Source organism: Equus quagga, chromosome 16, assembly GCF_021613505.1.
Source record: "Equus quagga isolate Etosha38 chromosome 16, UCLA_HA_Equagga_1.0, whole genome shotgun sequence".
Classification (NCBI taxonomy): Eukaryota; Metazoa; Chordata; class Mammalia; order Perissodactyla; family Equidae; genus Equus; species Equus quagga.
In genome coordinates this window covers 3,365,201-3,391,036 of record NC_060282.1, presented here as the reverse complement: position 1 = coordinate 3,391,036, position 25,836 = coordinate 3,365,201, and the positions used below count along the sequence as shown (strand labels likewise).

General features: G+C 57.7%; 1 protein-coding gene across 5 annotated transcripts in view; it reads right to left on the bottom strand.

Annotated features, from left to right (window-relative positions):
• Nucleotides 1-1,404: 1,404 nt before the first annotated feature.
• The window catches only part of SLC45A4 (solute carrier family 45 member 4), an 89,386-nt gene continuing 64,954 nt past the window's right edge, over nt 1,405-25,836 (bottom strand). For 3 of the 5 annotated variants that reach the window (XM_046642363.1, XM_046642364.1, XM_046642365.1), the window contains exons 2-8: nt 10,479-10,667; nt 9,262-10,120; nt 8,172-8,351; nt 6,478-7,514; nt 5,524-5,623; nt 4,185-4,396; nt 1,405-1,975 (exon numbers count right to left, since the gene is read on the bottom strand). In XM_046642363.1, the coding sequence (XP_046498319.1) occupies nt 1,616-1,975; nt 4,185-4,396; nt 5,524-5,623; nt 6,478-7,514; nt 8,172-8,351; nt 9,262-9,454 (2,082 nt within the window). In that variant the 5' untranslated portion in view covers nt 9,455-10,120; nt 10,479-10,667 and the 3' untranslated portion in view covers nt 1,405-1,615. The remainder of the gene's footprint in view (nt 1,976-4,184; nt 4,397-5,523; nt 5,624-6,477; nt 7,515-8,171; nt 8,352-9,261; nt 10,121-10,478; nt 10,668-25,836) is intronic. The other 2 variants (XM_046642362.1, XM_046642361.1) reach the window with 1 other exon arrangement.

Genomic DNA, 25,836 nt, shown 5'->3' with positions numbered 1-25,836 from the left:
ATAGGCACCACGGCTCCTTGGACACGTAACACAACCTACAAAGTGCCACCAGCGGCTGACACGCGGCAAGACGAGAGGCTGGTCAAGGACATTAAACAGTCATTCCTTTAAACACACAGAAAATTCAAGTAATTTATTTAAAAACTGCTTAGTTTCTTCTTGAAATATATATATATTTGCTTTAGAATGATCATATTGCAGCATGATTCTCATGCACTTAAAAGTACTTTAAAAAAACACCAACTTGAGGCAGCAAAGGATGACAACTGTCTTCCTTTAGCCGGGCGCTGTGCAGGCGGCCTCCCTGTCTCCTGAGATCAGCCGGTTCAGACTGCCCGCCCCACTGGGAGACGCAGACACCGCTTCGCTGAGCGAGCCTGTGGCCTGGAGAACAGTTCCCAACAGCTGCAGCACGTGAGGACTGTGCCTGCCCAAGTCCGGGTTTGGTTTCTATGCCGAACCAGAAGCGCTGCGCGGCGCTGTCCTGTGAGCGGGCCTTCGGCCCCAGCCAGACGCGTTGTCCACTTGGCAGGCGTCCTGATTCCAGAGTTGAGCGGAGTGCGCAGGTGGGAGGAGATCAGAAGCATGCCGGCCCGCGCACACCCGAGGTAGGCCTGGGCAGGACGCGGGCAATGCCGCCCCCGGAGCTCTGCCCTTGTGATTTCCCCAGCAAATGGTTTCAAGATGAGTCAAAGTGCAACGAGCAAGTCCACAGCCTCTCTGGGAGCTTCAGACAGACATGACAGGTCAGAAGCCGGGCAGGGACACGCGCACACGGCGCATGCGCGCGCAACTCTGCCAGTCCTGACACTGCCCCTGGCGGGTGTCCCATCCCAGCCCCCTGGTGGGGCGTCTGGAAGCGACCCTTGCGGATGGCCCTTCTCCACCCAGGGGAGCCTGGGGCCCTGCCTCCTCCCAACTTTGGTGCGTGGCTGCTACCACTGCCCGCCGCCCACGAGCGAGGCTGCCCAGGCACAATTTGTCAAACCCTCTGAGGAAAAGAGGAGATGCTGTTCTTCTAAGAAAACCACAGTTTTCGGGGAAAAAAAAACGTTTTCTATAATAATCATAAAGAAAAATACTCTCCAACAGCTGCAGCACCAACAGAAGGGGATGAGATCTGACAGAGCTCCAATCCCTGTGGGCGTCCAGAGAGAAACGTGACAGAAACGTTTTAGTCACCGACTGCACGATTGTTGTCTGAAGCATTCAGATAACATACAGCAAAGGAATCAGGTATTTTTGTTTTCAATTATAACTTTAGAAATGCATAATCTTATTTTTTTCCTAAATTGCTTATTGTCTGTATTGTAAATCTGGTCTACAATTTAAAAACATGCAGAATAATAGACCCAGAGAACAAAAGATAGAATTGAAATTAAAAGATCATTTTCAATTAAAAAAAAGATTTCAAAATGATTTTTTAATCGTGGAAAAAGGAATGCACGTGGCGTTTTGCCCAGCGGCTTAACCTACCCGCGAGCGCCGCGTCTCCACCCTGCTGCGGGAAGGACTCTGGTCTGCGCTGCCCGGAGCAATGGCAGCCAGCCTGAGCGCAGCTTGCGCCCGGCCCCTGCGCCCCGCTCCCTGCCGCCCTCTGGAATGTGTGCGTGGCTCAGACCATCGACTCCGTCACCACCGGCCCCTGCGGGCCCTCCTTCCGGGAGAGCTTCAGCACGGAGGGCTTCTCGCCGCCACTCCCGCCTTCAGCCGAGGGCTGGCACGGCAGGCCCCGCTGCTCGTCCTTGGCTTCTTCTGACACCTCTGGGTAGATCACCAGGAACGTGGCTGTCAGGAAGCCCAGGAAAGAGCCCACAGAGGCCACCATGGGGATGACGCGCACAGTCCCAACAGCGTCGACCACGCCCCCCAGGGCAGACGCCACCAGGATCTGGGAGATGTAGACCTGGCAGGAGAGGATGGCACAGTCGATGCCGAAGCCGCGCTTGGAGTTCCCGGGGCTGTGGTGCACGTACTGCAAGAGAGGAGAGCACGTGGTGAGGGCCGTGCAAAAGGGAGACCCGTCAGTCAACATGCCCGTGCTCTGCAAACTAGCTCAGCAGTCTCAAACCGAAACTCGCCTTCCACTCGGCTGCTTGGCGGAGCACGGTCCACCCAGCCTGTCTCCCCCACCCCGTTCCACTTCTACTCAACATGGTATTGGAGGTTCTGGCCATTGCAATCAGGCAAGGAAATTAAGACATGGTAAGGACGGGAAAGGAAGAAATAAAACTCATTATACATGGATGATGTGACTGAGTATGTAGAAAGTCCAAAAACCCAGAGAAATGCTACAGGAATTAAGAATATGCCATGTTTATGGATAGAAAGCAAAATATTATACAGCTTTTAACTCTCCCCAAATTGATCTGTATAACGATTGTGTTTCCAATAAAAAGCTCAAAAGCTGATTCTAACATTCAGATGAAATGTACGTGGTCAAGAACAGCTAAGAGAGGAGCTGGCCCGTGGTGCAGCGGTTAAGTTCGCACTCTCTGATTTGGTGGCCTGGGCTTCATGAGTTCAGATCCTGGGTGTGGACCTACACGCTGCTGATCAAGCCATGCTGTGGCAGCGTCCCACATACAAAACAGAGTAAGAGTGGCACAGATGTTAGCTCGGCGACAATCTCCCTCACAAAAAAAAAAAAAGAATAGCTAACACAACCTCTAAGAAGAAAACGCTGTAGGACTTACACTACCTGGTTTCAGGTCTTATTATAAAACTAATTAGGATAGTCTAACATCTGTCTGAAGACAGACAGACCAGACCAATGAGAGAGACTGCAAATAGGCCCCTCCCCCCCCGCTGAGGTGGACGCCTGACTTAAGACAAAGATGGCGGTGCAGTGTGGACAGGGAACATGCGGCCCCTACAATGAGTGGCACCGGGACAGGCAGCCATGTGTCCACGGGAAAACTAATAGTCTCTGTCCTCTGCTTCAAACCACACACATACACAAAACCCACACTGAGGCAGACTGCACATCGAGACTGCAGGTGCACGGAGGACACGGGCAAGGACCTTCTGGGCAGCAGGGTCAGTGGTAACCCCACATGCCACCACCAGCAGGATGGATATGTAAACTGCGGCCAGACAGTGGACCAGGAAAAAGAGGGAAAAACTGCCACACACAAGACAGGAGGAAGCACAGACACGAGGTGAGATAAAAGCAGCAGATGCTCCAGCCACGGAAGGTTCCGAACCGGCCAGTGGAGCACAGGGTGTCGAAGCCCAGGCGAGGAGCGCTGTGCGGTCTGCACTGAAGGCACAGGCGTGTCTCCTTCCGAAAACGCAGTAAGCTGTTCATTCACGATGGGTGTACTTTGCTGTAGTCATGTTAACTTCAACTAAAAAATCTATTTAAACGAATGCCATCACTCAGGACTCCCTTAGTTCCATCTTTGTTAGACACCTCTTCACAGTGCATTTTTTCCTTCATAATCGTGCCAGAGACGAGAAGGTTAAACCCGGGTTAGGTTTAGGGAGAGACAGCTTCTCTGTGGTCTCTTCCTTTCCCTTTGAAGGGTCTGGACATGAGTCCGAGAACCCAGCCTCCACCTGCATTGAGGCTCCTGAGCACTTGAAAGGTGTTAAAGAAACACGGAATTTCAAAGACTCGGTGCAAAGCAAAGTATCTTAACCTTCTGTATTGAGTACATGTCGAAATGATGTTTTGGATGTACTGTGTTAAACAAAATATGGTAATAAAATCGATTTCACGGTCTTTTCACTTTTTAACATGGCTACTGGAAGTGCAGACCTGCCTATGCGACTGGCCAGCACGGCTGCCGAGCTGCCCTCAGGCCCGCGGGGCAGGGACCGCCGGCGGCAGGCAGCCTCCCGGGGTCCCAGTCGCAGCGCTGTGGAAGGAACCCAGAGCCTCCAGGCGGTGCCAGGTGGGCCAGCAGCCAGGCAGCCAGTGCCTTGGACCAACCCAGGCAGCCAGCAGCTCTAGTGCCCCTCAGGGGCCGTTTCAGAACCAAACAGCCAGGGCCATTAGTGTCTCAAGTAGCCCCCAAGTGGAAGGTGCGGAGCTGTGGCTGGAGATGGAGAGAAACGAGCACAAGCTTTGGAGCAGACGGATCTGATCATCTGTCCTGAAGTGCGGTTCCTGCTGGTGACCCTGTGCCCCAGCATCCTGCCCTCGGCCACCCTCGCCGGCCCCGCAGCCGAGGACACACCTCTTTGCTGTCGTGGTACTGCCCAAGCAGGGCGTAGGGGCAGTAGGAGATGCTCATGGAGACGATGCCCATGGTGCTGATCATGATCATGGCGACGTAGACATTGGCGAACATGGCCATCACGGCCGTGCCGATGGAGAAGCCCAGCGTCCCCAGCACATAGATGACCCTGATGCTCAGGTCGTAGTTGTCCAAATACTTCTGTAGCAGGGCTGCAGAGAGAGTGCGACCACAGGACAGTGACCGACAGCCCTGCCCACCAAGCGGCTGGGTCAGCTCCCTTCACTCCTGTGGGGCTCCCTCCACCGCTCGCCCCTCGCCGCCCCACCTCCTCTGCTGAACTCAGCCCAGCTCAGGAACAGGCAGGCATCCCCTCCTCTGTGCCCGCCCTGCCGCACCACTGCCCATGCCGCACAGCTGGCCATTCACGCCGACCATGCGTGAAGCAGTCAGCTCACTGTGCACGTTTCATGTCCAGGAGCTCCAGCACTCAGGAGAAGCCGGCCCTCTCATCCCAGACCCCGTAACCTGACCCTGTCCTGCAGCTGTCCTGCCAGGCCACCCCGGCCAGGCCCAGATCCTTCCCATCAAGCCAGGCCCACTCGGCGGCGCTCTCCGGCCTGACACCCATCCTGCCTTGGGAACTCGAGTCCTAGCTGGTTTTCCTCATGGGCATCCCTCTGGATCCAGCAGGCTAGACTCCTGCTCACCCTTCCTGACAAGGTGGCAGGCTACCTCCTCCAGGAAAGTGTCTCAGACGCTGTCCTACCACTACCACTCCTCTATCAAAGCACAGACAGTGTTGTGTGACTATCATCCTGGCTTCCCACTGCCGTGCGGCATTTATCTCATCTATCCTCAAGTCCCGGTCACGCTGAATGAAGCTGGCTGCCGCCCTCACAGTTTGGGTAAGAACAGGCAGGGGCCAGCAGGCCCCAGACGCACTGCGTGCGCTCAAGACTTGGGAAGCCCTGGGTCCTCCGCCCATACCACTCTCCCCACCTCCTGGCGAAGGCACCAAGACCTCTCCCCTGGGCTCAGGGGGGCACAGCCCCTGTAGTCCTGCCACCACCCTGAGCCCCTCCCTGGCCAGAGCCTCTCTGAGGAGCCTCCGGGGAAGACGGCCTGCAGTGGGGTCTCAGGACACCCAGGTCCTGGCACCAGCCTGTGGTGGCTTTTCCCTGAGACGAGGCCGCACAGGCTTCCATGCTTCTGTCCCTAAGGGACAGCCTGCTCAGTCACAGTCAGGGCCCGCTTCTGTGCAGCAGGACGCCCCATCCACAACTGCAGCTGCTGACGTTTCCCGGTGCACCATCAGCTAAGTCGGGGCTCAACTCACCTGAGCAAATGGCGCCGGTCGCCGCGTAAATGACCAGGCCCCAGCAGCCCATCTTCACGCCGGCGTTGTAGGCCTGCCAGGCCGTTGAGTTGGAGGGGGCCTGTTCCAGAAACAAGACTGGGGTTCAGGGGGGCAGGGACCAGGTGCCATACCCTCTGGGCAAAGGAGGCTATTTCCATCTCAATGACAGACAGGTGGTTCCTCCAGAGAGGTGATCGTTCCGTGGAGAGGAGAAGCAGCTGCGCCAGGCTGGTGTCTGGGCAGGTGTCTGTGATCCCTCCAGCCTCGCTCCCCCTGAGCTGGGCTGATCTAACCTGCAGCTCAGCTCCCACTCCGCCCTCCCGGAGCCCAGGGGCCACAGACAGCAGCTCAGATGGACCCGGAAGGTGAGCGATGGTGTGGAGCGGGGAGGCCTGAGCCTGTGCAGGGGCCACCTCGGCCCCCCCGGGGTGAGTCGGCCACAGGTGGAGCCAGCTGACGGCATGGGGAACAGGAGCACCACTCGGCTGAGTCCCGATCGTTATTTGTGGCACTAAGTTCTGGGGCAGTGAGGCACATGGCACAGCACAACCGAAGGAACACCTCGTGCCGGCTTATCACAGTGTCTTGCCCTCATGTCAGCCCCAGTCATTTCTACCTGCTGACCGTGGGCCCAGGTGCCAACGCTCTCTTGATGTGCCCAACGACCCCTGACCCCGTTAACAGGGGGGCCCACCGTGCACCTCCCACCCCTGCATGCAAAGCCCTGCGCACCTCCCTGACTCCTGTGGGTGCTGGGGCTCGAGGAGGCGGTGGGCAATGGAGGCGACCGGGGGAGTGGCTGCCCTGACGCCGAGGCCGTGTCAAGCTCGGTGCAGCGAGCCATCAGCACTGCCAAGCTCTCCTGGCTGGCTCTCCCCGTCTCACCCTCGCAACCATCCTGCGAGCGCCAGGAGTGGGGCCCCAGGTGCTCACCTTGGGGTCCCCTTCGAAGATGACCTGGCCCATGAAGTCGGTGTAGAACACGGCCTCGGCGATGACAGAGAACCAGGTGAGCAGATGGCAGAGGCAGAGCCGCATCAGCTCCTGGGGCATCTTCAGCATGGACAGCCACAGCAGCCGCACAGTGGTCTCCCCGTCCCCCTCCTCGCTCTCCGTGTCCCCGCTGGAGTTGGTGGCCCCGCTCTGGTTCCGGTGCCGGCAGCGCTGCCGCTGCCGCTTCTGCAGGTCATACAGGTCGCTCATGCTGCGTGATGGCTTGATCAGGACCACGGCGTTGGCCCGCCGGTAGCGGTAGCGGTGGGCACCGATCTTGCCGTAGTAGGAGAAGGTGCTGGAGGCCTGCCGGCGGAACATGTGTCTTCGCCGTCTCATGGAACTGGACGTGGCTGAGGGCTTTATGTCTACCCTGGTGTAGCCGCTGAGGCCGTCTTTTAGGGGGGAGCCACTTCCGTTTGGGACTTTGGCTTCGTTTGAGCGATTATCAAGCAGCGTCTCATCCTCGTTTGCAGGTTCCCTGAGCAGTGGGGACAGGCAGGGCAGCTTGGCCTTGACGAGCTCCTGACTGGTGCTGCGCGGGGTGTTGGGGTAAGAGGCGTCGTGGAAGATGGACGGCTCAATGTCGTGCAGGAAGAGCAGCTCGGGCTCCAGGTCCAGGGCGGCGTCTGGCACGTGCAGCACCGAGTCGCTCTTGCTCCGCACCATGTCCACGTCCAGGTAGTCCAGGGCCAGCTCGTGCTCTGACTGCACCTCGTCTGGGAACAAGGTGTCACCACCATCCGGCACGCTCAGGCGGGCGGCGGGGGGCAGAGCGTCAGCTGCCTCCACGCTCCGCTCCTGCTGGGGGCTGTACTGCTCCTCCTCGATGCTGAAGAGGTGCAAGGCCACCGACACCGTGAAGATGATGGCCGCGAAGAAGAAGAGCACCTGGTTCTGTGTTCGGAACCAGGTGCTCAGGAAGGTCTGGGTCCAGTCCAGCCCGCCCAGCACGTAGCCGACGGCCCCGCCGAGGCCTGGGCAGGTGGGAGGAGACAGAAGCAGCTAGTGAGCGACGCAGGGCACTTGGGGCCCCCAAAGGAGGCAGGCAGGCTGGAAAGATCTAGACCGGCTTTCACCCTCAATCAGGGCCCAGGGTTGCCACTCAGTCATGTCACAAATCAGGACATGTTTTTGGGACAGAATAAGAAAACAGCAGGAAAAACAAACAAGAACCTATAGCTGACCCTGGGTTTGGAATTCTGACCTCACAAATTCCTGCCTAAGAAACGAGGGGCGGATAACTGACAGGAAGGAACACGAGCGGCTAGCCCCAGACTCGCCTTGGCACCGACCGCCATCCCCTAGGCTCTGGAAGTCGATATTCCCTGTGGGATGGGACAGCCGCCCGACTACAGGGAGTAGTCAGCACAAGGCCCCAGGCCGCAGCCACCTGGCCAGCACGTCACCCCTGTCCAGCCCCACAGTCACTTGGCCCTGCTGGGCTGGGGTCCCTGCTCACTGCCTCACTCGTCGGCATGTGAGGTGCAGATGCACCTGGGCCATGGAAGCCCACCCCGAAGTGGGGGTGCCGGTCTCAGGAGCAGCCGCCTCCATCCCCACAGTCCTTGGCGCCAAGCAGGGGGTGGGGAGTAGAAGATGCAGGGGGGAGGGAGAGTGGGGCGCAGGCTCACCAGCAGAGAAGGCGTGGATGTTGAGGGCCATGTCCTGCTCCTCGCTGTCCACCACGTCCAGCAGGTAGGCGCGGATGGGCCCCTCGGTGGCATCAGCGCTGAAATCCAGGACCACCACCCCCAGCACTGTGAGGATGATGCCAATGGGCTGCCGGCTAGGGACATCACCGAGGGCCAGACCTGACAGAGCACATGGAGCAGTCGGATCTCAGCTCATAATGCAGACGGTCACCTCCAAGGGGTGAGGGTGACACCTCCACTCCGACCAGAAGGGGGCACGTTCCTGGGCACAGACTTGGGACAAGAAGGGCTTTGCCTCCTCCACTTCTGCCGTTTGCAGGATTACCTTTACTCCCCGTTCACATTCGCTATTGGGCGAACCCCAAAGAGATTACCTGACCTAAAAAGGGGAAACGGTCCTTCCTACCAACCTTCACCGGGGGGCATGTTGAGAGCACTGACTGAGCATCAGTGAGCGAGGAGGACGTGAGACCAGCACGGCCCTCACACGCCCCTGTGCACGCTGCGTGCAGGGTTCCACGTCGGCTCCCGGGCTGGGGCCTTGAGAGGGAGCCCGTGTGCGTGCCTGGCCCAGGGTCTGCAGGGCGCTCGGTTGGCATCTACTGAACACATAACCACCCAATGATAGCTCGTTCCTGCACTGCGGTGTCCAGAGGAAGACTCTGTCTGAATTCATCTTACTGACGCCACACGGTGAACATGTGTTTATTTTCCAATTTGCTTTACTGAGAATTCACCTTTGAAGGCCGACACCGGTATTTCACAAGTCAGACTGCAACCAAGGCAGACAACCGGACCTACAGGTGACTTGTACTGTATGCTGGAAGGCCCTTGAGCTGAACTGAAATAATACTTAAAATATTAACTGCTTCCACTGAGAGCTTTTCAAGCTAATTCTCTGAGCAGCCTGGGCTGGAGAAGCAACAGCTCTGAAGAGACAGATGCAAATGGTCTCGCTTCTCATGAACTTCCTCTGTGAGCTGCTGTCAGCACCCAGAAGCAGCTATAACCACACACCACATCTCACCTCCCTCAGGGAGTCCGCCCCTGAACCCAGAGACCAACTCACTGGGTGCAGCGCCCGTGAGACCAAGGGCACCCTCTTGCATGAAGATGCAGAGCCGGCCGTGGGCCACAGTCTGGGACTTGGGCCCAGCGCCAGAGCTTGATGTGTTAGCTGGAACGCAGACAAACCCGCCCTGCGTGCGGGCTGGGAAAGGGGTTTCTGACCAGCAGCTCCCTGCTCGCCACCTGGACCCCATGGTGCCTGAAGAAACACAGACACAGCACGGGACAGGGTGCCAGGGCTCGGTGCCAGAGCCCCTGGCTCACTGCATCCAGGCCATGTTGAGGCGGGACCACCCCACGGACACAGCCTTGAGAAAGCCCCAGGGTCCTCTCTAGGTAAGAGTCAGGAAGGGGCTGCTGCTCCCCAGGGTGAAGGGGACAGCCAGAGAGGCCCACAGCAGTGCCCGTAGGTGCTGAGAAAGTGGCAGCCTGGACTTCTGTTTGGGAGACACCCCAGCTGGAGGAGGCCACCCCGAGGTGTGCAGCTCAGGGAGGGTGCCCCGGCATGCCCCCACACAGGCCTCTGAGAAGCCAGCGAGGCTCGGCTACCCCACGTTTCCTGTGGCCTCTTCCTGAGCGTTCCAGCATCGCTGACTCCCACCTGAACTGCTGCAGACTTGGGGTAAGTCTGTGGGTGTCAGAAGGCAGAGGAAGCCTCCATCTTAAAAAGTCGTTGCCAGAAAACAAGGTTTTGTCTCTGGCAGTGCTGATGGGCACCGGCAAGGTGAAAGCTACGCTCCCACACAGAGCTGCTTTAATCAAAAACACAACAGAACAACAACAAAAGCAAAACAAAACCTAAGTACACAAAACAAAAACAGCAAGCATGGAGTTGGGTCTGGACACTTTCAATACCAAGCCTAAGAAAAGGAGAAAAAAAAGAAAAGATAATTTCTGAAATAATGCTGGAAACAGGATGTGGTGTCAGATACGCATTAAGAACAAATGGGTCACAACAGGAAACGCTTCCCTGTGAACAGGTTCCTACGGCTTTCCCACGTGGGCCCTGCTCCAGTGCTGCCAAGCACGGCCACCGCCTGGGCGGCCAAGGGCTCGGCACCGCCACCCCGCCTGGGGACCACAGGGAGGCCAGGCTGTCCCACAGCCGGCCAGTCTGAGTCATCTAACACCCACATGTCTCACTGAGCGAAAAGCTGTTCCCAGTCAGGACTCAGCCACGCACATTTTAGGACGCGCAGCGCGGCAGAGGACACTCACCAATGGCAGAGCCGTTCAGGAAAAGCGCCACACCGAAGAGCACGCCCACGCAGAGGGCCAGGATGAAAGGCCGGCGGCGGCCCCAGCTCAGGGTGCAGCGGTCACTCGCCGAGCCGATGAGCGGTGTGAAGATGAGGCCAAGGATGGGGCTCAGGAACCAGGTGAGACTGTAATACTGCTCCGGAAGGCCTGCAGCAGACACGCAGGCCGTCACACATGCGCAGGCCCGGAGCAGCGCTCACACGGACCCACCCCACCCCAGTCGGACTCTGCTGCCTTCTGCTCACAAAGCACGGGAACATGGTGCCACTGTGTGCACAGCCCCGCGGGTGAGAGACTCTGCTGAGGGTAGAGGCTCCCCTCTGTGAGCCTGGGCGAGCGGAAGTTAACCCAAGCCTCCCTGGGAAGCACCAGGCAGCCAGAGGCCAGCACCTGGGCCTTGTGACAGGCACCCTGTGACCTGCCCGCAAGTGCACACGGCCGCTGGGCACAGAGCGTAACAAGCAGCACATGCTAGTCGCAGTGGAGCGTGGACCAGCCGTGTACACGTGGGGAGTGCCACGCCAGGGCCCACACAGCAGGCGCCCGTGGACAGCACGAGGTTGAGGCCCTTTCACACCACTGGCACTGACTGGGCCTCTGTCTCTGCTTGGGGCCTGCTCAACGTCACCTCAAGGGCACCAGGCACTGAGCTCAGTCAGCCTAGAACAAGGCAGGGCAGGAACTGCAGCCTCAGAGAGGCAGTGAGGACCCACACCGCCTGCACCCTGAGCCTCATGACCGGAATCTACCACCATGGTCCGGAGGAGGGAACATGCAGCCACGATGACCCCAGCAGGGGGCCGCTTAGGGGCAGCGGGAGGCGAAGAAGCATCAGCGTCCACCTGGAACCAAGGGGTGTATCTGGCGCTGGACATTCGCTCTCACTGAGTCCGAGGCTACCCATCCAGGGAGGGATTATCGTGCCCATTTTACAGATGGAAAAACTGAAGCTCAGAGAGATTAGGTAATCTGCCCCAGGTCACACAGCTAGAAAGTGAGAGGCCCAGGACTTACACCAGGGCTGCCTGACTCCAAAGTCCACGTGCTCCCCTCCCTCCGATATGCTGCCGCCCTCTCACACAAACCCAACACCCATCGACAGCGGAATGGAGAAACAATTCTGGCATCCACATGTGCTAGAGCACCCTGCAGCTACTGGAACGAACAAGCCAGAGCTTGGCGCAACAACATGGCTGACCCTCGCACACAGCGCTGGAGGCGGCAGAGACATGCTGTGGGTTCCACCTATCCGACACCCAAAGCAGCTGAATGAGCCTCTGCTGGTGGCAGCCAGGGTGGCTGCCCTTGGGAGGGGAGGGCTTGGGGCTGGTATGTGCCCTCCTTGATCTGGATGGCGGTCCCTGGTGACAATGCACCCAGCTGCAGACTTGGGTCATGCACTTCCCCGTATGCTACACTTCAACAGAAAGTTTACTTACAAAATAAAAGGTGCTCTGGCCTGCCAGCGAGTCCTCTGGCTGATGTTTTACACCGCCAAAGGTGCCGAATAATAATACTGTCCTGACTACCAAGAAAAATAAACTCGTGTAGGAGGAGGAAATCGTTTCCAGAGGAAGAGGGAAGCACCTTTCGAAACTATCGCTAACGTGCCCATTAACATACTGCTGCCTTCAGCCTAGAACTCGAGGCGTCTGCCTCGACCTCTGCGCACACAGCACTTTGGGAAGGGTGAATCCTGTTCCTGTTTCCAGTCAGCAGAATGTGCTGTTTGAGGAAACGAGAGGCTTGCTGAGTGTGTTTGCTGACGAGCTACGGTTCATACGGCAGGCCCGGTTCCTCGCTCTCATCACCAAGCCACGCAGAAGGGAAGCATCGGCTGGCCGGCCATGCTGATACGGCCACATTCAACAGCACGGGGTGCCCAGCACTGTGCTTCCCAGCAACGACTCCCCGAGAAAACTACAGAGAGTGTGAAATGCAGTCAAGATTCCAGAACAGGAAGCACTCTCACCCCAACGTACAGACTCTTTTGCTGGGGTTTTTAACCAGGTTACTACTTTACTAATGAAGCCTAGTGACAGGTGGCTCCTTGCAGAGCTGCAGCACGTGCTTGCACGCACACACACACACACACACACAAGTGCATGCACAGCGACTCCCTCCTGTGGGGCTCTCTCTCCTCGGCTCCCGGCCCTCCTGCTTCAGGCTTCCTGCACACCCCTTGCTGATTCTCACATCCCGGCCTGGCTCCTCTTAGAACTCTGAGGGGGTCACCCTGCCAGGAGGCCTCCCCACTTGCCCACAGCTCCCACTCGCCTGGGCACATCAGTGTATTTCCACACCTTCTGAAACACTTGTACACATTCTCAAGAGACAGCCCTGAGGGGAGGGACTGGGTTATTCATCCCTGCCCCGTACGTGACCCACAGAGGTGTTCACGTCTGTCAAACTGAACCAAACCCAGAGATGCTAGACGGGAAAGCCCCCAGAGCACCGCCCAGTGAGCACCAGTCCGTCTCTGTTGATCTTCACCTCCCCGCTGGCTTCCTTTTCTGACCACCTACAGGGCCAGCTGGAAGCCCTCCTCCACCCCCCAGCCCTCTCCACCCCTGGAGAGGCCAACCCTTGACCCCCAGCCCCTGCTGCTGGCTGGCCCCTGCTAACCTGGTCTGGCCCAGTCCTTGGGCTGTGGCTGGCCTACCCCATCCCTGGAGCACCTCCACCCACCTGGCCTGCAATCTGCCCCATGTCACCAGGACCCCAGGTTCCCAGCAAGCCCACTCTCTCGGGCCAGATGAAAAGTGCCGGAGCAGCTCCCACCCTCCTCTGCCACCCCGCGACACGCGCACGCCCCTCTAGCATCACATCACGGCACCTGGTTACGGCCACGCCCGCAACGCTGGTCCAGCTGCCGGTGGATGAGCACAGACAACACACCTGTGACCCGCTGTGCTCGCCCTGGCAGTGTGGCGGCCAGAAGCAGACCTCGTCCCTGGCCTCCTATGGCATCTGGTCCCAGGAGAGGTTGGACCGGAGCAAGCTCACCATGGCAACACATGGTGCTCGGGGACGGACTGGGCTGGGAGGGCAGCACCCTGGAGCCAAGGTCTGAGGGGGACGTGGACAGGGTGCTGCAGGTGGGGGGAAAGCAGGGTAGGCGTTCACCTGGCTGTGGAGGGGCCGTGAGCAGGAGCTTCCACATCTTTACAGACTAAGAGACAGGCCGCCCTGGTGAGACAAAGGGGCAGGCTTTAGACGCGCAGGCCCCGGGGACCCCGGCGGGCATCTCACGGGGGACAGCAGCTGGCTGCCGTGGGGCCCCACACACCCTTCCCTGGACTTCAGGGAGACAGGAGCCAGGACGGGGTCCAGAGCCCAGTGAGCACATCCTCCCACACCTTCCAGGGCACGTGACCGGCGGGAGGCTGCCCAGGGCAGGGGTGCCAGCTGGGGGACCACAGGGTCCCAGCTGTTGTCCCCTTGCTACGTGGAGGGACTGATATGTGCACCCAGACTCCTCTCCTCCCTCTCCTCCTCCAGGTAGAGGCTCTGGAACAGGACTGACAGACTACTGCCTGTTTCTGCGTAGCCTGCAACTTAAGAATGGTGGCCACATTTTTAAATGGCTGAAAAAGATCAAAATAAGAATGTTTCCTGACATGCAAAAAGTTTTATGACACTCCAATTTCAGTGTCCATAAGTAAAGCGTTACGGGAGCAGAGCCACACGCATTCGTGATGTCCTGTCTGGGGCTGCTCTCCAGCTGCAAGATAGACCCTGCGGCCCCCGGAGCAGAAGATGCCCTGGCCCTCGACAGACAGTGTGCTGAGCCTGCTGTGGAACGCGGTTTGGGTTCTGCTGTGCAGGTTCCTTGTCTCCCATTTTGTGTTTAGCTGTCCTGTCACCGCTGGAAGAAGGGTGTTAAAGTTTCCAACGATGATGGCAAAGTTGCGTATTTCAACCTTTAATTCTGTCCATTTTTGCTTTATGTGTCTTACAGCTCTGTTTATGAGGAGCACACATTGATGACGGTCACATCTCATTACTGAACCGACCCTTTCACCCTGTGAGCTGCCTGCTCCTTTATCGCTGGCAATACCCCTTATCTGAAGTTCACTTTTTCTGATATTAACACTCGCCCGAGCCCACGGAGGCTTTCTATCGGCACAGCAGATCTTTACCCATCTTTTTACTTTCAACCCATCTGCGTCACAGCATCTGAAGAGCATCTCTCACACAGCATACGGACAGGTTCGTGTTCTCATCCATTCTGACCATCTCTCGTCCTCACTGGACTGTCCAGTGCACTGACACTTAGTGCAATGACTGACGCGGCTGACACAGGGCCACCATTTCACTGCCTGCCTTCTGTCTCTCCTCGTTTCTGTTCCTCTGTTCTTGCCTTCTTTAACTGCTTTTTCGCATTCCATTTTACTCTATACATTGGTTTTTTGGCAGTATTTCCTAGTGGCTGCTCTCAGGATGACATTATACGTTGCCTTTTCAGTCTACTTGGTGACTCTTACAAATCACGTGAGAACCTGGCAGCTGGCTACGTCCGTCCCCCCGGCCCCCTTACTACAGCAGCTGGCACAGGGATGACATCCACAGACAAGGAAACCCCACGCTCTGCTCAGATGTTTGCTGTAACAGTCATACTTACTGTAAGGGGATGAAGAGCACACTCGCCCTTTATTTTCCCATTGTCCAGCCCTTCCTTCCTTAAGATCTGAGTGCTCATTTGCTATCCCTTCCCTTCGGCCTGAAGAACTATCTTTAGTTTCCCAAGCATTTCTTTCAGAGCAGATCTGCTCATGACGGAAGCTCTTGGGTTGTATCTGAGATTTCTTTACTTCACTTGTATTAGGATGCTTGTGCTGGATACAGAACTCTGGGTTAACCTGCCTCCCCCAGACCTGTGGAGAAGTCGCGCCGCCGTCTCCTGGCCTCCGCACTTTCTGAGGAGAAGGCTGCGGTGACTCTGGGACTGTTCATGAAATGGGCTCTTCCCTGATTTCTTCCAGTCTCCCTCTTCCTTGCTGGCTGTCAGCAGTGTGACCTTGACAAGCTTAAGCAAGGTTTCCTTTACGTTTATCCTGCTTGGGGTTCACCGAGCTTCAGGAATCCACAGATTTAAGACAACACATTCAGAAATTTTTCAGTCACTTCTTCACGTTTTAGCCCCGTTCTCTACCTGCTCTCTTCTGGGGCTCCAGTCACAGGTACACCGACCTCCTGACGCAGGCCCGCTGCTGCCCGGGGCTCTGGTCACTTCTCTGTTCGGTCTTTGTTCGCTCTGTTCTTCACGTTCAATCATTTCTATTGACCCATCTTTCAGTCCACTGAACCTTCCTTCTGTCATCTTCAACCTGCTCTTAACCCCGTCTGGCTCATTTTTATTTCAGATATGGCATTTTTTAGTTCTAAACTTTTCATTTGGTTCTTTTTTACAGCTTCTCTTTCGGTTGAGAGTTGCTACTTTTCGTTATGAGCATGTTTTATGTCCTTCAGCAGTGACACACGCTTGTCTGATCATCCCAGCACGAGTCGTCACTGTGGGGCAGGGTCCACTGCTGCCTTTGCTCGAGTCATGGTCACATCCTCTTTCTTTTTCCGCATATCTGGCGACAGTGAGGTGTACCCTAGACACTGTGAACGATGTGCTGTAGAGCTACACTCTGTTAGATTCTTGTGAAGAGTGCTGATATTTTTCTTTTAACAATTAACCTGGTTGGACTCAAACTCAAAACCCTCCCCCTGCAACGGGGGCAGCGGGAATCTCTGTTCCTTCTGTTAGCTTTAGCTGAGCTGCTTGAAACGTGTCCCTTAAACTCACGTTTCAAGGATCAGCCAGAGAGGGGGGCAGACATGACACACAGGGTTCGGGGTTCCCCTGGCCCTAACTCTGCCTAAACTCTATCTGCAGGTTTTCTTTTTTTTTTAAGATTGGCACCTGAGCTAACAACTGTTGGCCAATCTTCTTCTTCTTCCCTTTTTTTCTTTTTCTCCCCAAATCCCCCCAGTACCCAGTTGTATATTTTTGGTTGTGGGTCCTTCTAGTTGTGGCATGTGGGACGCCACCTCAGCATGGCTTGATGAGCATTGCCATGTCCATGCCCAGGATCCGAACCGTCAAAACCCTGGGCCACCAAAGCAGAGCATATAAACTTAGGGGCCGCCCCGTGGCTGAGTGGTTATCTGCAGGTTCTTCAAGACAGTAAAAGTGCAGCTATTTCACAAAGTTTCAGCCACCCTATGTGGCATCAAATGAGGCCAATCTCCAGGCTAAAAACCTGAGGACAGTGAGAAACCCACCGGTGCCATTCCCCTCTCCTGCTACTTGACGCGCTCTGGAGTCTACAGAGTTGTTTTTACATTCTGTCCAGAATTTCTAATTGTTAACTGCAGAAAGGTGGTTCTGATAGGGCTACTGGGCTCTATCTTCTGCTTGGTTTTAAAAATGAATAATGTTGAGTCCTATTATTTTCCCTGATCCTTAGAGTAGCTCTGTGAGGCCGGCGTTACTGGCTTTACTGTTCCCTGTACTATGATAACCTCTCGTCTGTCCTGCTTTGTTACACTGGAAGCTGGGAAGAAAGGACCCACATGTACCTCGTGTCCCGCTGTATCTCCAGGAGGCACTCAACAACTACCTACTGAATCTAAATGTGTCAGTCAGCAACTGCCAGCTTGTTCTACATCCCATGCTCCCGACTGTGAGATGGGGACAACTGGGCAACAGGGCAGTGGGACCCATGGGTCACGTGGTAAGTGATGGGCAAGCAGGGCAAGCTGCTATCACCAGCACAGTCCAGATGGGAGGTTGGTAGCTAGCTGGAGGAGGGCACAGCTCCCAATGCCCTGAGCCCACCAGGCCACCCCGTTTTCTGGTTTCTCAATGTCCTGATGATGACAATCTTGTGATACAATTTACAGAGCATGGGCACACTGCATTTATCCTGACAGGTACCCAGCGAGGTTTGCATTACTGTGCCTGTTCCACAGGTGAGGCAAGGAAGGCTCAGAGAGGAGACTTGCTCATACAGATGGGGAAGAACACTCCCAACAGCTTGAATTGGTGTTCCACTGCCAGAGCCCATCCTCCTGCCACCGTACCACACTGACGACTCTGCCAGGAGCTTCCAGCTTCCGGTTTGGTCTTGCCTCTGCTACGGGGCCCAAGGCCAACCAGAGGGCCAGCAGCAGCCCTGGGGCTGGGGTCTGAAGATGGGTTCTGTCAGCTCACCCACAATGCCTCAGCAACCAACTGCACCCTGCAGGGCGGGGGGCCCTGGGCACCTGCATGGGGTGGGCCCGGGAGCTGGAAGCCAGGGATCAGGTGAAGAAGGCAGGGTGGTTGGGGTAGACGGAGGGCAGACTGGAGTCAGAAGGACAGGTGCAGAGCTCTGCACACACGTGCGACGCCAGGTACAACCTGTGAGCACTACGATGCAGCCACCTAGGGACCTGTAGGACGGGCATGCCTGCCCTCCCCACAGAATGCTGTCTTTAACGATGGTTTTACCACATTCCCTGGCATCAGCTCCAGACCCCACTTCCACCTCGCTAATGACAGGCAGGGAGGAAACTGCAAGGATAAACTGTTCCTCAAAGATTTGGCCTCTCATCTGGAGCAGCACAAACAGGGGCCAAGCACTTCCTTCTGGCCACGGTCAGTCACTACGACAGTTGTGACCAGGCAATGAAAGGCTGCAGCACCTGGCCACAAAAGAACTGTCCATAATTGCGCTCTTAATCATCCCACAGGCACCTAAGAGGTGCAAGGCTGTGTGAGGTGCGAGGGCCTGGTGTGAGCTGTGCCCCGGCCCAGACCCCTCTCCCAGCTAACTGCCCACGCCCACCCCACCTGGTAGCGGGAGGCCGGCAAGTGCGTGACCCCACAGGGTCTGGCTGGTGCAAAGCCCCTGCTCTTCCCCAGGACACGCTACAACACGGACACTCACGGAGAAGCTGCCTGCACATGGACAGAAGACGGCCACCTCCACTGAAGGTGCCCCTGGAAAACCAGGCTTCATGCCCCCATGTGCAAGGGACCACAGTGTCTACAGAAGCCTGGTGCTGCCTGGGGACAGGCCCCTGTGCCCCACAGACACCCAGAAGATGCCTGCTGGTAGCAACCGGGGCTAAGGTGTCTTCATGTCACCCCTCGCCACCACCCAAAGGACTGACGGGATGATTTCGACTCAGGAAGCATTGTTCGTACTCCTGGGTGTCCTGGCACATGCTGGCAGTCACGTAATTTGCCCACGGAGCTGTGCTGTTCCTAGAGCACCGTGGCACACAGGAACGGGGGACAGACCACATGGGGGAGATGCACGCCCTCACCCCAACACAACAGGTTTCTGAAGTTCAAGCGCGGCAATCCCAGAGCCAGTGCTCCGGGACCCTCTGCGTAGACTGCAATCACCCACCTGCCCCCAGCAGATTCTCTTCCGCTGTCGGGGGCACACGTCGGGGGTGTAGGGGAGCCTTGCTGTGGGCGCATCCCCTTAGACACAGAGACGCCCTCTGGCCTGCAGCCACGGTACAAAGGGCACAGCTTCTGGGCACGGGGTTCACAGACGTGAACTGGGAAGTGCTGCCATCCCTTTCTGACAACAGGCATGTAACTAACAGAAAACGGTCGAGCAATTTAAACCCAAATCTCAGAAACACATTAAGAGGTTTGTCAACTTGGGTGCTGGTCAGCAATTCACCCCAAATCTGTGTCCCGCTCACCTAGAAAAACGAGGGTCAGCAGGCATCATGTGGCGGAGCGCTGGCCAGCCTGGGGGGAGTGGAGGGGCTGCCAGGGCACAGAGTACCTGCCATGGAGCTCCCCAGAACCCGGGCAGCCTTCGCCACTCACAGCATGCTCTACTCCCCGAGGGACAAAGGGAGATGGTGCTGGGGCTGAGCCACGGGCCCAGGGGCCGGCACCCTCAGCCCACCTGCCTCCCTTCCTTTGCCCGACGGCCCCATCCAGAGCCTCTGGGACCCCCGGCACATTGTCCTGCCCCCTCTTGCTCCAGCCCGTACAAAACTAACTGCTGCCATGACAGGCCGGGGGTGCATCTCCCTCTAGTCACAGTGCCATCAATGCTGCCCCTCACCCCCATACGAACTGCTCCTCTCCCTCACCTCCCATTCACCCCTCTACCTCCTGGAGTCTGGCTTCTCCCTCAGCTCCCCCTGAAACCGCCCTCTCAGAGGTCACCAGTGCCACCTACCTGCCAACCCAGCTGGTCCTCATTTATTTGAGTTGGCCGAACACCCCATGAGGGCAGAGTGTGCTGGCACAAGTACTGGCTCATCAGGCATCATGCCCAGCATGCAGCGGGCACCAAAACCAAGTGCTGGATGAAGATGTCGCTGGGTGGCAGTGCCCACACCTCCCCAGCACCACCTGGCCTGGGGCTCCTCACCCTCCCAGGCCCTCCTCCCAGCGGAGCGGCTGCTCCTCCTCTGCGCTGAATTACTCCCTCTCTCAAATTCTGCACTGTGACGCCCAAATCCAGGGAGGGCTTCCCACGCAGGGAGCCACAGAGCAAAGGCTGCAGAGACTACAGGCTGGTCAGGCCAGGTGGGAGAGCCCAAGACGAGCAAACAGGACCAACAGCAGCTTCTGTCTCGCTCTTTGCTCCTGAAAGTGAATTCTAGGCTGCACAGAAACTGCAAGCCCACCAAGAAGTTGTCTACACCTGAGCCCAGTGGTCAGGGTTATGGGGACAGCTGGGGGTGACGCCCCGGCCCCCATGGGTGCCCAGAGCTGGCACCACAGGGACACTGGGCAGCAGCTTTCTATGTTTAAGCACGTTGGCAAGAAAACCAAACACTCCTCATCACGTCCACCAAGCAGCCCCAGCGGGGTGAGCGAGCCCCACTCCGGCCGCCCACGCAGCAGTGAGAACACACCCCTGGGCCCGGCGGGGCTGCCGCTGGGACGCCTCCGCCGGGGCATTTCCCAGCCAGGCTCTAAACAAACACAACACCGGTCCCTAGTAAATAATTTTTGTTTTCTTCCAGGCAAGAGCTGAACAACAATGGTGGGACCAGGAAGGCTCCCTGTTCACAGGAAATGCTCAGTGTGTCACCGCTCGTCCGAGGGCGGTGTGAGGTCACAGGCGACGGCGGCCACGCTCGGTCGTGCGCGCCACTTCCATTCAACGAAACGTCTTTTTTGATAAACGGCACTTTTGGGGGGAGGGGGTCAGGGGAACGGGAAAGTTGCCTGTAAATGTTTAACAAAAGATCTGAAACGGGAATAGGAACTTACATTCTTTCTTTCAATGGACAAAGCCTTCCACATCAAGATATGTTTGTGCTCAGACAAAAATCTCACGATAACATTAAACTGCTGAGAACCAGTTCTCTGTGGGAATCGCTCAGCAGCCTTGAGTGACCTCTGACGAACCTGAGTCCAGGAGCCCTGTGGGGAACCATCTCCAAGGGGCCCAGTGACGGGAAGGGAAGGATCCCGGCCCTCCAGAGCCGCCCACAGGCCCCGTGGCACCCAGTACCAGGGCCCTGGGGAAAGGGTCCCCCGGGCAGGGAGGGTCTGGTGTGGGGCCAAGACAGGTGCAAGCACCTCCTCCAGCTGAAGGGAGTGCCGCAGAGCTGCAAGGAACGTTCCAGAATCCCAGAGCCACAGGAAGGTAAGGAGGAGGAATACAAAGAAAAGGAAGAACACTCAGCTGGTTCTTCTGGGGTTCCACGTGCAACAGCGCATTCCTGGTGTTTTTAGGTGAGAAGGAATGGGGCCTGTGAGCGTCTGCTGAGCTCCTGAGTGTGGGGCCCCTGAGTCCCTTCCCAGGGTCCAGGAAGTCGCCCTGGGCCTGGGCTGGCCCAGGAGTGGAGGAATTAAACCCCAGATGTCCGACCCCCGTGCTGCACCCCCACATGCGTCACTGTTCCTCACAGCCTTCAAGAGCAGGAGCAGCTCCCCAGAAGGTGCCGGTCCCCAGACCTGGCCGTCGGGGGCAGGTCCCCTGGATGTCAGGCACAGAAGCAACAGCAGTGCTGTGTGATGTAGATGTAACCTGAGCAGCCAGGTTCATTCAGCTCATTCATTACGTGCTCCCTGTGGTGAAGAGGGCCAGAAAGGTTCTTTGTGGCTTACTGCATGAGTTTACAACGAGTGACTCTGGGTGGAGGCAACAGTTTAGAAACGGCGCCATTCAAAGCTACTGAAGGCTCCATGAACTGAATGCCGGCACACTGAGAACGGTCTTTCTTCTGGTAAGGTAAACATTCTCCAGCCCCTTAGGCTGGCCCGGAGCTGGGGCTTAGTTTCCAGAGAATATATGTGTCCAGGCACCGCCAGCCCAGCCCTGGGGGCTTCCCAACAAGTCAGGGATGGGGGACGGGTCCTACTTTTAAACAAAGAGGGGCCTCAACAGCCCAGCTGGATTCACCTGACCAGCTGCAAGCAGGACACTGGCCTTCTGGATAGCCAGGGGCTCTTCCCTTCCCGCAGCTCCTCAGGAGCACGGCCCACTGCAAGCTGAAGCACTGGCTGCTCTCTGCCGTGACTCGCAAGACAGCCACCCACCCCGCTGCTCCTGGAGAGACGGTGCAGCAAGACAGCCACCCACCCCGCTGCTCCTGGAGAGACGGTGCAATAAGACAGCCACCCACCCCGCTGCTCCTGGAGAGACGGTGCAGTAAGACAGCCACCCACTCCGCTGCTCCTGGAGAGACAGTGCAGTAAGCAAACGTCTGAATGAGGACACAGCAATGTCACCTCGGTTATAAAAACTGCATGGCTCTCAGCTTGAGATGCCAGAAGCTTCCTGAAGAGGACAAAACGTATGGCACATCCCGCAGCCCCCAACTAAACCCACAGGTCAAGGTTAGCTGCAAGTCCCTACTGCCTCTCACAGCCACATGGCTTCGTCAGTCCCAAAAGCCAACAGCCACCCAAGAAGCAGAGAGCTTTTCCTGAGACCCAGGCCTTGAGGAAGGGATAAAGGATCTTCAAATCCAGCAGGCCCAGAACCTTTCTCTTGACCTAGACTCCAAATCCAGATCTGCTCCAGAGTCCCCTAACTCGAGAGAAGACTTCCACCCACCCAATCCTGCCGGCAGAGGCTCAGGATCACCTCCCCCCCCCCCCCCCCCCCAGCGAAGTGCTCCGTGCCCCCCGCCCCCACCCCAGCACCTGGCTCCTGCCAGTTCCTCCTGCTCAGAGTCTTTGCACACTGTTTCCTCTGCCCCAACACTCTTCCCTCCCACTTCTCCTGGTGCCACCTAACTCCTTCGTACCCCTGAAGAGCTGCACTTTTCCAAGAGTTTCATTTGAGCACAAAAGGCTTCCAGCTGGTCTCCTGCTTCCCCTCGTCCCTCCACTGCCCACCACCGTGCAGTCTGCGTGGCCTTCTAAGACCCTAAGTGAGCTGTCCCCGGACTCTCATACGCCCGCAGCTCCCAACGTCCTACAAGGTCCTCCCTGCCCACTGGCCGAACCAGCCCCAGCCAGAGCTCCTCTCTCCTCACTAGGCTCCAGCCGCCGGCTCCACCTTCTGTTCTCAGGAAACTCTGTGCCCACGTCCAGCTCGGGACGCTGCCACGGCTGCTGTCTCTGCGCAGAAGCGCGCTGCCCCATCTTTGCCAGGCAGCTCCCCTTGTCCTTCAGACGTCCCTGCCCACGACACCACTCGCCATCTCCACATGTCCTGCTCCCTTGTCTCTTACTGTCCACCCAAGGGGCAGCGTCTGGACAGCAGGCCTTGTCTGCTGCTGTGTTGTAGACAGCTCTCCACAAATGCTGGTGGAGGGAAGATCGCGATCAGCATGGCTCCCCCTAGACCGCGACCCCACGGCTGAGACCACGGCAGCCTCGCCAGCACGCGTGCATGGGCCTGACAACAGACCCCCGATGAATGTGGAAGCAGCTTCCAGAGCTGGGAGACGGGGCCAGGCCCAGACGCGCCAGAGCTCTACCCACCCGTCGTTGCCTTCCAGCCAGGCTGGGGGTGCGGGAGGGACACATGGGCTCTGTCCAGCACCTGCTGCACGGCTTTGGAAGCAGCCTGGCCCTTGAACATCCTGTCCCCTCGTGTAACGTGGACACGTGGACAATGCGGGCGTTCTGAAGATTAAACAAGGAAACAGACATGCGTACCGCGGCACCTGGCATGTGGAGTGCGCCCTGGACAGGAGCCTCCCACCCTGCTTCTGCAGCTACAGTACCATGATGACTCCAACAGGCAGAGTTCAAGCGTTCTAAGGACCGGCCAACAGCTCAACTCCATGTTCATGAGAAAGTCCTCTGGGAGACCGTCTGCTCTCAGAACAGGAGACAGCTAGAAGCCACTACCCTCCACGTCGCAGGCCCACAGGCCGACTCTCCCAGTCAGTCTCCCCAGGAGGTGATGAAGCAAACCCTGGTCTCTGCCCCCTCAAGTCTCCTGAGACCCACTGGGGTGTGTGCCCAGACCCAAACGCCCCTCTATGCTACAGCTGCCCTGAGGAACACACCGCCCATGCCGGGGGGCCATGCCCAGAGCATCCAGCACAGGGAGGCAGCTTGTCCCGAGGGAGGGTCCCCTTCAAGGACCCCTGGGTGCCCGAGGACCCCAGCACAGGCTGGGCCCCACACACCCACGTATCAGACAGACGTAGCTGTGCGGGCGAGGGGGTCCCTGAAACGGTGGCTCTGATCAGCTGGCGCAGATCTGAGGCTCCCCGTGGGCCCAGCGCCTGGGTGAGGTGAACCACAGTGGTGAGAGAGGCCGTGGAGGGCGGCGGGGGGCTGTGGGAGCAGGGTTGAAGCCAAGCTCCCTCCCAGCTGAGCAGCTCAGAAATACTCCATCACAGACCACCGCCGTCCCCTCACTGGGACCCCACAGACCTAACATCTTCCTGTAAAACTAGACACCCGAAAAGTTTCGTGCCTAGCTTATTCAAACACTGACATTTTCCTTATTCCCAGGAAGCAACTCGCAGAAGGACGATGCTACACAGAAGGACAAGTGACATGAGGACCACGTTTTCCCCGAGTGAAAACGACACGTCGTGCCGACCCACGATGAGCGATGTGGAAGCAGGACTGCCCCACGCAGGCAAGCGGGCACACGGGAGGGCACGCCCTGCCCCAGGGCCGACGCGCTGAGGCAGCAGCCACGGCCGCCACTCGGCCCAGCGCCTGACAACCCACTGAGGCATTCCCACCACCTCCCAGAGGCTGGGTTTCTCATCTGTCGGATGGGAAAACACATGCCCTGGGAGCACCGAATGAGATCAACTGTAAGAAGTGCCCGGACTGTGACGCACAGGATGTTCTTGACAAGAAATAGTTTTAAAAAAATAAACAAATGTGGAAACTGAGGCTCAAAGGAGACTGAGAAGCACCTCTAAGGTCATGACGCTCCTGAAAGGGGCCGATGGTCCACGGTCCCGATGCTCCCACGGCATACCGGCACGGCTTCCGTCAGGGCCACCATCCTGAGGGCTGCACACCTGCACCGGCCAGTCCAAGGCAGAAGAGTGGCAGGCGAGTGCCCAGCCCAGGGTGAACGGGGGAAATGCCCGTGTGGGTAGGTCACTGCTGCCCTATCTGGTGTGGGGGAAACTGAGGTCAAGGAGCCCCTGGGACAGGGACACAGATTAGGAAGGGGCAGTTCCCACCCACTGGTGACAGCAATGACAGCGGCTGGTCTCACACTGGCAGTGGGCGTGCACAGGGGCAGGAAAGGCCCCCATCAAGGGAACAGCATGAAGCACAGCTGGGCCTTTGCTTGTGGTTTCTGCCAGCGACCTGGGACCCAGGCAAGGAAGCCTCAGGTGTCCCTGCCTGCCAGCCTCTTCCCGGGGTCTGAGGTGAAGGAAGGGCAGCCTTTGAGATGGATTCCCATTAGCACCCGTCCACTGTGCTGTGCAGGCCCCACACTATGTAAGACAGACTTCCGGCTGAGAGCACCTCCTGTTACTAGCAGTGCCAGGCAGCATGTACCACACTCCAAGTGACCGGCACGACCAGTGATAGTGTGGGGCAAAGAGCAGAGCGAGAGGCAATTCCCCCCCTGACTTAAAGTCTGAGCCGTCTTCTCAGCTTGCACCCTCACTTTTGGACATCTCTATGCCTTCCTGAAGGACAGCCTTCACGCTTACATTTCTGGGGCTGGTGGCACCCGGGAGAGGAAGGGCTAAGCAGGGTCTCCTGGGACAGAGGGGGGCAAGATGAAGGGTGTGTCCTGGCAGAGTACCCTGTGGGGGGGGGGTGGCGGGGGGGGGGGAGGGGCAAACAAAGAAAGGGGCCACAGTGCCAAGGACACAAGTGGACAGGAGTGGACACAGGGCAGGGGCGGCCCTGGCTAGAAAAGGCTTGAGTCAGGATAAGGAAGCCACCCCTGCC